The following is a 14,672-nucleotide window of genomic DNA, read 5'->3' as shown; positions in this document are numbered from 1 at the left end:
AAACCCCCAGATTTCTGAAACTCTGCTGTAAGCCTGTATGTAGGGGTTTGTTATTCTAACATGTGTGATTTCGTGGTGATGCATGGCATACTAAACGTTTATGTGTCCAACTTTCAGGAGCTGTAGATCCTGCAGCTCTTAGCAGCTGTGACAGCTCTTCCTTCATTTGTATAACTAAGTCAATAGGTGTTTTTTTAATGAAATATTCTGTCCACATCTAAGGCACTGAGGTGGCTCTCCTTCTGCACATGAGCTTTGAGCACCTAGCCTGAGCTTCTTGAAGCAGACACTTGTTGCTGAAGAATTGCATAACTGCTCCAGGTTGGCTTTTAATTCTAGTAACTTCTTCCCCTAAAGGAATCTCTGCCCATGTTTCTTAAACCCTGAGGAGAATTCTTCTGAACTACAAGAAATTAAGAGAGTTAACAGAGACTTTCAGGTAATGTCTTGATTCTGTAAGTGGCCATCTTCACTTGTATCTTCTTATATTGCTTCCCTCACTTGCCTTACTCTCCTGCAAACCTTGAGCAGGACAGAGAGGGATGGCTGGGAAACAACTTAGCTGCAGAATAACTGAACTCCTACCCAGCTAACTAAGCAGCATTGCAAGACTTTTCCACACTGCTTTGTGATCTGACCTCTGTTCTGAGCTGGAGGCGGACTGGGACTGGTTCTGTTTCCAGTTGCTGTTTGAGCAGCTGAAAAAGAGTCAGTGGCGATGGCTGTTTTGTTGATATGTGTTTGTTATGAATCCACTGAATAGCTCACATGAATTAACATGTCACTGCAAGGGTGACAAATTACTTTGCATCAGCTGTTTTGTGGTAACTCTTAGCAGAGAAAATGAACTGAACAGACCTGATATTCCTTTCTTTTGCTATGAGCTGTGTGCACAAAGATAGCTTACCATGGGTCAGCTTCCTATCTGAGAGGAAATTTTCACAGCCTCGGGCACAAGGTTCACTCAGATTTAACAAAGGCTATAAATAGCTATTGGAGCAGAAGGTTTTTCCACCATTATTCCTATGAATACAGACATCACTGTATCAGATCACATTATGTTCTCCAGTCCTCTGTTCTGGCTCTGGCAGTGGATGTTGTCCAATGAATCTGACAAAGCCCAAAAAACCACTCTTGAAAAATACTGGTATAATCTTACCCAAGGGGGACACTTTCGTTAGCTAAGGAAGTGGGGTTAGGAACGACTGAGATATGACTGAGAGCTTTAGAATTTATACCCAGTAAGCTAGCAGGTAACAGTGAGATGTTTTTATTATCTTTAGGAATGTCTGTGGCCATAGTTTTCAAAAGTGGCATGTGATTTTTTCAGTGCTTAAGTTTTGTTTTACATAAGAGTGCCTTTCTGAAAAATCAAGTGAACTTCAGTCTCAAGGTGACCTTCTGAAATAATTTGTCACTTCTAAAAATTTTGGTGGTGGGTTTTGTTTTTTTCATTCTCTGTAGATTTAAGTTCAGCACTGATTTCTATAAGTACAAACTACACTTTTTTTTTAATTAGGCAAGTTTTGAGTTATTTTAGCTTCTATGAAAGCCTTCTATGAAAACCTCTTCATGAACAAAATTATTTTCATAACTCTTCTCTGGACTGCTTTATACCATTCAGCTGGATTTATACTAATAATTTCTGGCTTCCTACACTGAAAGCATGTTTTTCATAGAAGACAAATGTTAGATGAACCTCGTAAGTAACTTTTCTGTCTCCTACCATACAACCCCATACAGGCTGAAGCCTTACAGCTGATCAACAGCGGTCGGTACGAAGAGCGTGAGGACTTTGCAGTTGTCATGCAGCCGTTTTTCCGAAACACCTTCTTACCTGTGGATAGCGTGAGTCCTGCTTTATTTCCCATTGCACAAGGACCAGTACCTTGATTTCTCTAAGTCAGTAAGATCTGTGCCACAGGAATGGATTTTATTCTCTTTGCACAGCCTAGTGGCACAGGGTGGAACCTGTGATTAGAGAAGACAGGAAAGACTGTACTGCCTGTGAATCAAAATGGCTTTGGGAAAAATTCGGAGTATGTGCACAGTAAACCTGAGCACCCTCTGGCTTCCTCTCAAAGGCATGTTGCTTCCCCTGTAGGAGGCTTGGTTGGCATTCACCACAGTTTTCTTCTGATCTAGACTATAGAATATGTTCAGATTTCCTTCACACGGAGAGCAGCACTTGCTTGCCTGGCTCATCACAGCCTGGAAAGAGGAAGCAGCCTTTGAAACCTACCACTGAGTCACCTTCTTTTCTCCAGCCTTAGCATTATGTATGCTGTGTAGTTAGGGATACAAATATTCAGCATTTATACTGGCCAGAAACACCCAGTTTTGCATAACACTGGTCCTTTTGTCTTATCATCCCCATTGTGTTCTGGCAGCTTTGAGTCCAAAGAATGGTCACCATGCAGGTAGTGATGAGGCAAATTCCCCCTAAGACAGACATTGCCACAGCTGGATAAACCCACAATTTTTAACGTTGTCTGAAATTCAGCACAAATTTCAACACCTGAAAGGTTATAAGTCTGAGTTATGGAAGTTTAACAAGCAAGAATAAGCAGTTTTCTATCAGTTCTGTACAAGGTGGAGTGTGGGTCATTGGGAGTGTCCATGTAAGAGCTGTGACTGTTGGTTAATGATAAGTTTAGGTTTGTTATGAAAATTGCTGTGTGAAGTTGAGAAGTCTGCATTACACAGAAGGTCTCAAGATACAGTAATCAGCCCACAGTTAGGAGTGGCCAAGTTTATTTGCAGTGTCAAAATACAAGCATATTGCCTTTAGGAAGCTACCGATGCTGTGAAGTGGGTATGCCAAGTACAGTGCACTATTATAGCTAATATGTCAGACATCAAAGGTTGAAATGTGGTGAGAAACACATTTTTGCTTTTATTGCAGAATGGCAAGCCGGATCTGAGTTTCTTTGCTGCAGACTGCTTTCATTTCAGTGTAAGAGGCTATGCTGAGATGGCCATGGCTCTCTGGAATAATATGGTAAGAGGTTATGACCTAAACCCCTATGTGTTTGTGGTAGTAATCCCTAAAAAAAAAGTCATGAGAAAGGTGCCTGAAACAAAAGAGTAAGCAAGAAATAAAATTTATATGCCCACAGCAAGGGGGGGTGCTCAACTCTGAGACCCTTCTCAGTCTGCGCTGTTTAGGAACATGATCCAAAGCAATCATGTTGCATAAAGAGTGTAAATCTTTGCTCACTCCAAATAAGAAGTCCTGAGAGTCTTAATGCAATAAAAAATTCCCTTCTGGTTTGGTAAACAGCTTGTATCAAAGCAAAAAATCAGCCTAGTTAAGTGTACAGTCCTGTTGGTTTTCTGAAGACGTCTGTTGGATAAGCTCCTCCTTCTTCAGTGAATTCTCTGATTTATTAGGAAAACATACACGTGACTGATTTTTTTTCTGCCACTAATAGTGTGGACATGTTGTACCACCCACTCCAGTATCAGAAGCAATTTTAGTAGAGGCACTGAAACTATTGGGGGGCTGAAACCACACCTATGATGCCTCTGCTTGCAGTCACACTCCTTCTGTCATTTGGGGGAAATGGTAGTTTCTGAATTATGCTGGAAGAGTGTGTAAGAGGCACATGCTGGACTTTTTAATTCCAAGGTCACAATTGCTTTCAGAACCATGATGTTAACCATGATGGAAGGAAGACGATGGCATTTTCATGCCACAGCAACATTTCCTCCTCTTATCTCATAAACACCAGTACCCAAACACAGTGTGGTAGCAGAAATCCTGTATCCTGGTTTCTACAAGAAACAAGCATAAATGGAGGGGAATTTCTTTTCAGTTTAAGTAAAAGTTGAGCAAGATAAGAAGCTTACAGTGTACTCCAGAATGAACCCGAGCATGAGGGCTGGGAAATGCAGGGCAGAAATCTGTGCAGTTGCCCAGTGTAGCATACAAGCTGTAGGTCCAGGGTTATAGAGAGCAGCAGACGTACAGTGCATGCACATACTGAGTGATTGATTTGTGCACACACAGCAGATCTGCCTGTTTTCCACCAGGCTTTCCTGCCGGGCACTCCAGATGACAGCAGTGTGGTAGGCATCATTGTGCGGTAGCTCGAGTAGGGATAATAGTGGCCTGGAAACTCCAAGCAAATGTAAAAAAGGTTCAAATTGAGTATGGTGGCAGGTTTCAAGAAGAAAGAGATGGTACCTGGACATATGGTAGCCTTAAATTGGGTTTCTGTTGCCACGTGGTGTTCCTATTTACCATTACTCATTCCTGAATCACCATCAGTCCTTTTTTTTATGCCACCGGAGTTTTATTCTGTCCAGACTGTCATTCATTTCCTACGCATGTAAGGATATTGACACAAAGCTTTCTACTGGGGTGGCAAGGATCAGGTTCTTACTGATGCGAAGCACAACTATCCCCTTCCCTAGAGCTCTGTCGGTCTGTGCCAGCTGAAGATTTTACTGTTCACTAGTTAAGTCTAGTTCTTGTAACACATCCCTGCTTTTCACTTGCTGTCCATGTACAGCGAAGCTGTGCACGCTTACTTAGGGCCGTATTGTTTCCCTGTTCCCTGAAAAGCTCAGCAAGCTGTAGGCTTGTGGCCAAATGACATGGATTCTTGTCAGTGCTCATAAAGGGCCAGACTGTGCTTGGCCGCTGCAGGGGTATGCAGGCATGGGGGCGGATATCCCTTACCGTGATGTTCTTTGCCCTTCCTGCTTCATACGAAGCAAAGCATACTCCTGCATGAGAGAGGACTCCATAGTCCTCTGGGTCCTAAATCCAGCCCGTAGGTCCCCTGGCCCAGGAGAAGAGCATGCAGTGTGTTTAGCTTGTGTTCTGCCTCTATGCTAGCCACACCATGCTCTAGAGGGGCTGTGTGTTTCTTCCAGAAGTTTCCCTGTATACTCATGGACACAGGAATACTGTCATCTTCAAAGATCAGAAGCTAATGCTCCTGAGGAACACACTGCATAGAGATGAGGCAAGCATGGCTGGCTGCAGAATTTTGCACCTTATCATCCTTCGTCTGGGCTCTGCAGCAGACTCCTTTCCAAGTGCTCTGGCATGGGAAGTGTTAGTTATCTACAAATGATCAGTCATACAGTGGTCAGAATGCTACAGGATATGAACCATGTGTCTTACAAATAACCACATTAGATTTTGAGCTGTTCCCTTCAAGATGCAACAAAATGACCAAATTCTGTCTTCACGACACAAGCTGGTGGGCAAGTTGAGCGATTAGGACCCTCAGATGCCTCCACCAGGGCCCCACAACAATCAGCAAACCTTGGTGTTCTCTTTGCTTCTCATCTTCTCTGCATTTGTTAGCTTTCTTCCCTTCCCTAGTCACATTTTGCCGTGGTTCATCTCTCTCTTCATTTTGCAGCCTCTACTTCCTTTTTTCCTCTTTTTTTTTCTTTTTTTTTAACTGTAGGAAGAAAGTATTCCCAGCATTTACACATGGGAATTTTATGAATAGAATTGTTTTTCTCTGTGTTGTCTTGGGCTTGTTATGGTATTGTTTGTCTCCAACATACAGCTGACACCTTAATCGCTTGAGGACAGTCAGCGCATGTATAGACGATAGCAGAAGCACCAGCACTCGTCTGTGCTGTATTCCCACAAGTGTTAGATGGAAACTCCGCGGTTCTCTTTGGGCCGATCCTGAAGTCATTACTGCAGGCATGTCCATACACAGTTGCAAACGCTTCAGTTAATATGACTGAGCAAGCCTCTACTTGTTAGCTTAACTATGGTAACCGGTGGTATGCGCACTCCTCGCCAACCACAAATGCTGTGCCGTCAGCCTGGACGTATTTAGAGCTTGAAACGGGCTCAGGGTGAGCCTGTGGTCAGCTATTGCAACTTAGCTGACAACTGATAGTATAAAAAGCTTTAAATAACTCACTTCTTGCAATCTTGTGAATTTAGCCTCAGCTAAAGCTCCTAGGGAATTTCTTGTTTGAGTGAAGATGCAAAGGCTGGCACCGGCTCGTCCTGTCTCTACATGTGTCTCTAACTCTGCATCATCTCTGAAGTCAACTCCATCACCGTGACACCTAAGCATCTTTCTTTCAGTACTGTCCTAAGTAACATGACTAACATCTGTCATGTGTTTTGTTTCTTGGGTGCCTTTTTTCCTTTGTGGATGATACTGTCATTTGAGATGTGTGTGTGGGAGAACTGTGTGTATAGTGAACCACTTTGTTTTAGCAGAATATTTGAAGTACATGGTATTCAGAGTTATTTTCTCCTCTACTCAGTTCAAAAGGAGGAAAGGCTTCTCCTGTTCCTTACTTTCTGAGGGAGTTTTTCTGCAGACAGTACATCAGATTCTCAGTGGCTTCAGTTCAGGAGTGTTAAAATGGAAACTTTACTGTCTTGCACCTTGTACCACATTTCTTCATTGCTACAAGCACCGAAGGACTGGATAAAAAGTGGTAACCACCCGAATCGGGAGAGTCTGAGGAGGGAAAAAAAAAACCCATAATTATGTTTACTATTGCTTTTCTCTTCTTCAGTTGGAGCCAGTTGGTGAAAAGCAGACTTACAACAACTTTACCCATGACCGATTAAAACTCAAGTGTCCAAACCCAGTAAGTAAAGGCCAAGATGTCTGTACTCGCCATTAACCACTTTTATTTTCCTCCTTTATTCTTCTTGGTAAAAGTCTTTTTTTAAGAAGTATCTTTATGAAGGCTTTAAATAGCTAAAATATATTCCTAGTTCATTACACTCAGGAAAATCTACTTAAAATTTAATGAAAAAAAAAAAAAGCTCACTGCATTGGAAAGCCTCTCATTTAAGCCAGTTTTAATGAGTCTACATATTTCCACTTGGTTGTCTGCAGCAAACAAATTTGGAAATGATGCCATCACTATCTGAGATGGATTTTTTGGTTTGTTTTTTGGTTTTTTTTTTGTTTTGTTCTAGGAACTTAGGGAATAGGGCTGGAAGGAATCTGAGCTAAGATAGATATAAGGCAGAAACAGCTGATAATCTGTCTAAATTGTCAGTTCCTCTCTGGGAAGGGGTGATTGAATGCTCATTGAATGCTGCCTGTTGAGTGGTCTGTGGGCGGGCAGTAAAACCTTTGCTCTACTTTTGTAGGAGAAACCCTTCCTTTCCACGCTGAGAAACAGTGGATTCAGAAATTCAGACCTCAGCTTGTCGAGAACCGAACCTGCAGTCCCCTACTGGGCTGTCATCGTGGCTGCAGTAGCTGGAGTCCTGGTGGGTTCTTTATTCGTCTTTCTTGTGTCCAGAAGAAGAGCCAAGAGGCGCCAACATAAAACTGACACAGAAAAGAACACTAAAATGACATCTCTGTAAAGCAAGTGGAACAAACATCTACCTCTGCTGAGTCTGCTCTCGGGTATGATGCAGAGAGCAGCAGAATAAGAAAAACTGTTGGATATAAATGAAGCTTCTGGGTTAGCCAGGGATTTTTGGGCCCAATAATCTTGATCAGAAATGTAATGGAGTTTGCTTCTGCAGATCAGTCAAGTGGAAGATGAGGTTCAAAGTGTTAAAGCTTTTTCATTCTGGTATGCAATTCTCTGTGTCATGACTATTACTCAGGACATGAGTTGCTTGCATGAAGTGGGACAATTAGTTTGTGCATCTTGGCACCGTAATTGTGCATCTGCCCTTTTCTCTTATAAAACCGTATATAAAACATTAGCCACAAGTCCATGATTGTGACCTGGTATTCCCCAGTAGCAAGGTAAGTGATATAAAAAAAGAAAAGCTGCAGTTCCACGTTGGATCCCAGCAATACCATTGAGTTGAGGGTGCTACAGTCATTCTACACAGGCAAGTACAATGCCGTGGAAACATCTTTAAGCCACCTTTGGAGCAACCCGGACCACCCATGTAGCATCCCTGGTGGGGTGCTGGGCAGCACAGCTAGAATAACTGCACCGTCTCCACTGCCTTGGACTCCAGACTCCATCCATCTGTGACTGGATGTGGAGCTGGACCACGCACATCACTTCTCCTCCAGAAATAAATAGCCAGGGGTGGTCCTGTACCCTCCTGCCCACCACGGTATGGCAGCTGGTTCCAGAACAACTCTTCCTGGGAAGAAGGAATTTCATCACTAGCATGCAGTAGGGGCAGTCTAAACAAAATCTGGGTGGCAAACTAGCCTGGCTTAACGCTTCTCAGGGGATCTGTGGTGTGTCCAGGTCTCCCAGGCTGGAGTCTCCGTAGCTGTTCTCCAAGGAAATATTTGCAAAGTTTGCGCTTTTTTTTTTTTTTTTTTTTTTTTTTAATTCTGATCAGGAGCTCAGAGGAGATCTTTCCTGGAAATTAGACGTTCCTTGGTTTCTACTTGCAGGTCAATTCATATGATCAGAAGATACTTCACAGGTTCCTGTGGTCTTGTTTATCTTCTTTCCTATGTCAAATACTTTATATTTTGATTTTATTAAAGCCCAAGTGTGGTTTACACTGGTGTAAGTTTTTGTGAGGTGTGCTACATGTCCACTCCAGAAACGTATATGAGCAGGAAATTAAAATGTTTTGGAGAAGAAAGTGCTCTGGGCTTCCTAAATCTATTCATTATGCACACAGCAGGTATTCAGACTCCTCCTTTTTCCATTTCACTCCTGTCATTGTCCTCACTGAGATAAAAAGAGGTGGGTGAAATACAAGTTGTATAGTCAGGTTTCAGGGGGCTGTAGCTCCACCACCTCTCCTCTGAGCTGCACTCAGAGATTGGGCTATTACTAGTAGGACTTTTATTTGCCTCATTCTTATGCACAGATGTGTGTCTGGCAACTCTACGTGCAGCCCCAAGTGGGGATGTGTTTGGAATGCAAAACAGAGGCACCTGCCTCTTGTTTCAGCACAGCACAGACATCTCTGCTGCTCTTCCTGTCCCTGTCTTTGCTGCGGGTCCTTAACCATCTACCTGACATCCCAGTTGCTGGTATTTATTTAGCTGAGTAAATGGAAAGAAACACAACCACAGGAGACAAGATTTACTGTGTTCCAGGACATTCCACAGCACCTTCATCTCAGCACGGTGGAAAATACAAGCCTCACAAGTGAGGACCCAGAGAAAATATCCCAGTGGATCATGGAGACTACAATCGCCTCTCATCCCTAAATGTTGTTCTTGTGAGTCCTCTTCCCTCTCAGGAGCTTGGATAGCCACTGCTCATACAACCTTTGGCTTGGGAAGGAGTAAAGATCTATAATTCCCTGCAGAACCTTTCATCAGTACTAGGTACAAGGAAGTGCAGGATGGTTCAGTGCTGATTTACCCGTCTAAATCACTTGTGCATGCAGGGCGTGGGGTGGGGGTCCTAGAGCATGAGTTAGAGGGACAAACTGCTGCAGTTTCTCACTGTTTCTCCTGCCTAGAGGAGGGTACAAGAGCATCTTCAGTTTCATACTGGTGCCCCACCACACCCCCCCTCTAGAATAACTAGACACCCCCTTTCCTCACAAGACTAGATCGTGTTCCGAGTTTCTGAAAGCTAAAATGTAAGGGGTGCAGCCGGTTGGGAATTGAGGGAAAAGATGGATCTTAGCTCCTAGAGCATCCTGAGGGACCTTAGCGTAAATAATTCCTGTGCAGTAGCTAGGGTGACTCCACTTTGGACTGCAGATCCCCTGCAGCATTCAGCTCTGTAACAAATGCTGCCTTTACTGACACGTTTGGGAACCAAGAAGGCATCGAACTTAAATTATATTCCCCCTGTGCTGCTTCTGCAGCAGGAGACTTTTCCCTAGCTTCCGTAGCTGTGGTGTGGCTCCACTGTACCACTACAGCAGGAGCACGTAGGAGCTGGACCATGAGCTGGCGGGCTTCTGGTTTAGTCTATGCAGATGCCTTCTGGCATCTCTCTTGTGTAGACTGAAGTATGTGATGAACTGCACTGACATTTAAAAAACATCCAGAATCATGCAGTTTGCAGCTGCTCCACAAGCAATATTATTTCCTTGAAGGTGTTACTGCTGCACGTTCCCTCCGTGCTCATTAAGCAGAGGTAACGTTAAGCTGGAGCGAGTGACAGATTGTAAGGTCTGGATCTTAGTCTGACTGCATTCAGTGTGACGTTAAATCAGAAAGTAATCTCTACATCCTGTCTGTCAGTTGTCCATTCCCCCTGTTTTCTTTAATAACGTGCCCTTGGTTTCCAACGCCCTCATGGCGTTTTTCCTTACTGGACTGCTGAGTCGGCCAGATTGCCTACGGATACATGAAAGAAAAGAGGCTTAGGAGTAACTTCAATTCCATGTGGAAAAATGCATGAAATGGATGCCATCTTAGCCCAGGATTTTGCTTTGGCCAAAATGGTGGTTTCACTGTTGTAAAGGAGAGTGGTTTAGGCCGCCTCAAAGATCGGTGTCACAGATATTACAGGGAACAGCAATTTTAATATGAATTTGCGAAAAACGTGACTTAACAGAATTCAATGGCAAGATCCACTCTGTTACTTATTTCACATGGAGAAAGCATACAAAGGTGAAAGCAAATTATGTGGGTTTACACGTGGATCAGAAGAAATGATTTACACATGGATCAGGAGAAATTATTTACACAGGGTCAGGGAAATTGAGTCAGAATTGGGTTGGTGTGATTTATTTAGGGATTAGGGAATGACGGTAAGGAAGTCCTTCAAGTTCAGTCATGAGGTTCAGAGTGGACCCCCTTCCTTTCTAAACTGCTACTCAGAGAGGAATCTAGGTGTGGCTGAATCCATTCCCAGTCCCAGAACTGATCAACAGTTTATGCTCAAGGAATTAGGTGTGGTGACTTAACATGAGTATGAGTTTGTATAACTGAAATAGCAGCAATTGAAGATGGAATTGCAACAATTTTAAAGTTCATTAACAGTATTAAGATCAATCACAAAATTAGATTGTCATTTCCTATCAAAACTTAACTGTCAGTGAATTGAGACAACTTAACCGAAGACTTAACAAAGTTCTAAAAATCAAACTGTAGATATGCACACACACAGATTAGATCTAGAGATAGATACATATATATACAAATGTACCTCTTAAAATTTCCCCTGGAGTTAGTGAAAATGCATCGGACACCTTTACATCTCTAAACAGGCAAAGAGTTGACTCTCATGGAGTTTTCAGCCCAGGTTTTGTCAACGGTCCTCTGATTTCATAGACGTGAGTGTTTGTGAGCTCTGAGAGGCATCCCACTCTGAGGAGATGCTGGATGTAGCCTGTTGTGGTCCAGGAGAGCTCAAAGGGCCTCCCTTGGGACTGCTGTTTATAGGATTGTGAGAGGGTTGACTCATCATTTACATCAGTAAATTTCCATCCTGGTTATGATCCGGGTGGGTAATTACTGGAATTCTCAGATTGCCCATAATTGCTGGTGCTAACCTTCCTGAGTGTCTCGGGGCTGTCAGGGGGAAGATTAGTGTTTCTATTCTTATTCCTCACTGAGGCAAGGTAACCAAATTCCTGGTACGGTTGGTCCCGTTCCCCGCCTTAGCAACGCAAATGTGTTTGTTTGGCGGGTCAGCACCCTTTGATCCTAACTCCCTGCACAATGGCCAAGCCTTGAGGGGAACCTCGAAGGCTGTAGACTGGTCCAGGAGCTGGGGCAGAGGGAATGCACCACCACACTCACCCCCCACTGAAAGATACCTCTTCTGCGTAAGGTGATTTCTTAACTTCTGGAGAAAACAAGCTTTGTGGATTCTTCCTCTGGAGAAGAGCTACAGCTCAGCTCGTGTGAGCCATTGCTGTCCAAAGGACCTCTGTGGGGACTGGCCTTGCTGCCCAGCTCAGGCTGTTGTGGAGGACAGGCTGTTGCCTGCTCTTGAGAAGTAATCTGTTTTTCAAACAGGGAAGTGATGGAGCCTGGCAAGCGTTGGCAAATCGCTTGTCTACAGCTTAGGAAGCAGTCGCGTTCAAGTTTGGGCCCTTTTGTTGCTGCTGACGGACCTCCCTCTCATCGTGGTACAGTGTCTGCATCCTGCTTTGTAAGGTCAAACGGCACAAAAATGTTTCACCTAGGGTCAGTTTGCACCAGTTTAGGTGCTCAGTGAACGTAGGGAAGAGGGGGAAAATGCAAAAAACATCTGCACAAAAGAATGTTGGGTGGCTTTGGAGTTTGCTGAATGTTTCCTCCCGCCGGCTGCTGGATGGTGATAGGCAGATGCACTGATGACGTCATTTTAGCAGCTGGGCAGTGTGTTATAGATTGGGATATCTGGGTGAGAATTTTGTTACTGGAGGGGTATCCAGCTAAACTGTTGGGGTGAACAACCCCACCCGGAAGAGAGGGGTATGGAAAAGCCCTGAAGAATTTCAATGAAGAATTTGCTATTGGAGGAACACATTGCAAACCTGCTCATTTTTACCCTTTTTTTAAAAGGAAGGCATCTGGGATTTTGGGACAAGCAAGACAGAATTCTGTCCATAAAGTAATTCACAAATTATTTGGATGAAAGAAATAATTTGCATATCCTATAACTCTGAGCAGTGCAGGGAGAGGGGTGCTCCTGAGAGCGATCATGCTAAAACTATTTCTGTCCCGAGCTCACAGTTTGCTCATCGGGGAACCTGGGGGGTATTTCTAGCCACAGGAGTCTGTATCCAAAAAAAGGGATGGTGGAAGAGGAGGAAGAGGCTGGCACAATTTAACTTAGCACACTCTGAGTATGTTCCACCTAGGTGTCGGCAACTGTCCTTGCCACTGCTCCGCCTTTGTGGACACCATGTTCCACCGTCTTTCGCCTATCGAATTCTTTTCTGAGTTCAGTAGATTTCAGTGTTTCGAAACCCAGCACTATCAACACAGCCCTGACTGGAAGGGAGGGAGTGTATTAGCTTTGGCTGCTTTTGATGAACCTCGTAGCGCAAAGCAAAAATCACTCTGTTCCGATCGTCAGAGAGAACGGCCACCCAAGGTAGAAGACAGAGAGCCCACCGCTTGAGCAATTTTAGAAACAAATCCAGCAAAACATAGGAGAGCTTACTTAGAGGTTGGTTGGCTAGAGGTGGGAAGAAGTTCCCTTATGTCTTTCCATTTCTGTGACCTGTGTAACTGTCACTCATAACGGAGTCACAACTAGAGTAAGTTATGTGAATTTTGCTGAGAAAGCCTCTTTCACTGAGCTGTGTGGGTTTTCCTAACAGCAGGCCTTTGGCAGGATTTGCAGAAGTCAGGTGTGGAAATGTGCTCGTGTCCTCCGTTGGATGGAGTAAGGGATCCATGAATGTGTTGGTGGGGTGCTTGTACTCTCCAGGCCTTCTGCTTCCTTACAAGAAGGGTTTCATAGTCCTTCTGGAGTACTGGTGCGGCAGGGACATGCTTCAGTGAGAGCCAGTTGGGAATTTCTGCTATCGATCCATGGGCTGACCTGAGTTATTTCAGGTGAAAAAACCATCTGTTTCCAAACATCGAAGAACGCTTTCTCATCGGCATAAAATTATTATGGCTGTGAAGAAGGAAAGTGAGCTGGTACCTTTAAATTCTTTGTATCATAACCATCAAGGATGTTTTAAAATTCCTGTTACTGTGAAAATCTAGGCATGAAGGAAAACCCTGTAGCTACCATTTGTGTTGCTTAGGTGACTGGAAGCACCACTTGGCCCCAAGGGGTTTAGGTTGTGATGGGAGATAATCCCCAGAGCAAAACAGCGGCCAGGGCTGCTGTCCAGTTTAGCAACAGCAGGGGAGCTAGGCCTTGGACTTTTCACAAAAACACGTGTAACGGCTTCACAGTGGGCAGACGAGGTGGAAAGAACTTTCTGTGCTCTTGCTCCAAGTCCCTTGTGCCATCAGTACCGCCTGCTAAAGCAGCAGGAGCTTTGCACCCACAGGGAATCTCCCTGCCCTTGCCAGGGTGCCCACGGGTGTCCTCTGAATCAGCCTTCGGGTCACACACAGGAGTTAGGAGTAAGTGGGGAGGACACAGCTGGGGTAGGTCAGATGACGGAAATCAGGGGTGTGTGTTCTGATGGTTTCTAAGACTCAGTCTCTGCTCAGCTCTGTCACCAACCACCTTGTGTAGCTTCATCGGGACCCCCGAGAGCTTGCTGGGAGTGCCGCAGCTCCTTAGGGCCCCACAGCAACACTGAGTGTTTGCATCAATCGCGTACCATCCCTGAGTGTTCCTCCCAGGCCCTCCGGGGATCCGAGGGGCTGACATGCCGAGGCTGTGAGTCCCAGACAGCCACACGTGGAGGACAGAGAGCAAGATGCTTGGCCCCGGGAAGAGGATAGGGCCACTGGGAAAGTGCAAAAGCAGAACTGCAGGTATCTAGACCCTTTTTAATTCCAAAACCAGAACTGACCGTGTAATCTGAAGAAATGACATGGGACTTTGTGGACCATACTCAACAGGATAAAACATCCATATTCCATCTGCGAGTGTCATCTATGTAGGCTTTTTGTGCATCTGGGCTGAAAATGACGCAAATGCCTCTCAGCCTTTGGCATAACATTTATCTATCACGTACTTGTTTTGTGGCATGAGCTGACCTTTTCCTGCTGCTGCTCCTGCTGCACTAGTTGAACAACCTCTTCACCCTTTTCCCCTACCCGAGACATCCTTCTGGTACAGCTGCCAGGAATCTCTGGCACAAGGTAAGTAAATAAGCCGGCCTGGCAATTAGGACATTCCCCTGGCTGTTACTTACTCAGCAACGAAATACTCAGTGTCTTTGTTGAAGCATCGTCTAA

The 14,672-nt window shown here is 44.5% G+C and overlaps 1 protein-coding gene across 1 annotated transcript; it reads left to right on the top strand.

Moving 5' to 3' along the window:
- The first annotated feature begins 324 nt into the window (after positions 1–324).
- On the top strand, positions 325–7,327 carry PLB1 (phospholipase B1). The gene is made up of 5 exons (XM_010148804.1): positions 325–439; positions 1,744–1,848; positions 2,906–3,001; positions 6,517–6,591; positions 7,106–7,327. Exons 2-5 carry the CDS (start codon positions 1,807–1,809, stop codon positions 7,325–7,327), a joined length of 435 nt encoding a protein of 144 aa, XP_010147106.1. The 5' UTR covers positions 325–439; positions 1,744–1,806.
- The last annotated feature ends 7,345 nt before the right edge of the window (positions 7,328–14,672 follow it).

Source organism: Eurypyga helias, unplaced genomic scaffold (genome assembly GCF_000690775.1).
Source record: "Eurypyga helias isolate BGI_N326 unplaced genomic scaffold, ASM69077v1 scaffold3003, whole genome shotgun sequence".
NCBI classification, from domain to species: domain Eukaryota; kingdom Metazoa; phylum Chordata; class Aves; order Eurypygiformes; family Eurypygidae; genus Eurypyga; species Eurypyga helias.
The sequence above is the reverse complement of the archived record's forward strand: the minus strand, read 5'-3'. Positions and strand labels throughout refer to the sequence as shown.

Bases quoted from the DNA above. Each gene is read 5' to 3' on its own strand.
- PLB1 (XM_010148804.1), top strand. From the start codon at position 1,807: ATGCAGCCGTTTTTCCGAAACACCTTCTTACCTGTGGATAGC. The intron at 1,849-2,905 runs GTGAGTCCTGCT...CTTTTATTGCAG, and splicing joins CCTTCTTACCTGTGGATAGC to AATGGCAAGCCGGATCTGAG. The intron at 6,592-7,105 runs GTAAGTAAAGGC...CTACTTTTGTAG, and splicing joins AACTCAAGTGTCCAAACCCA to GAGAAACCCTTCCTTTCCAC.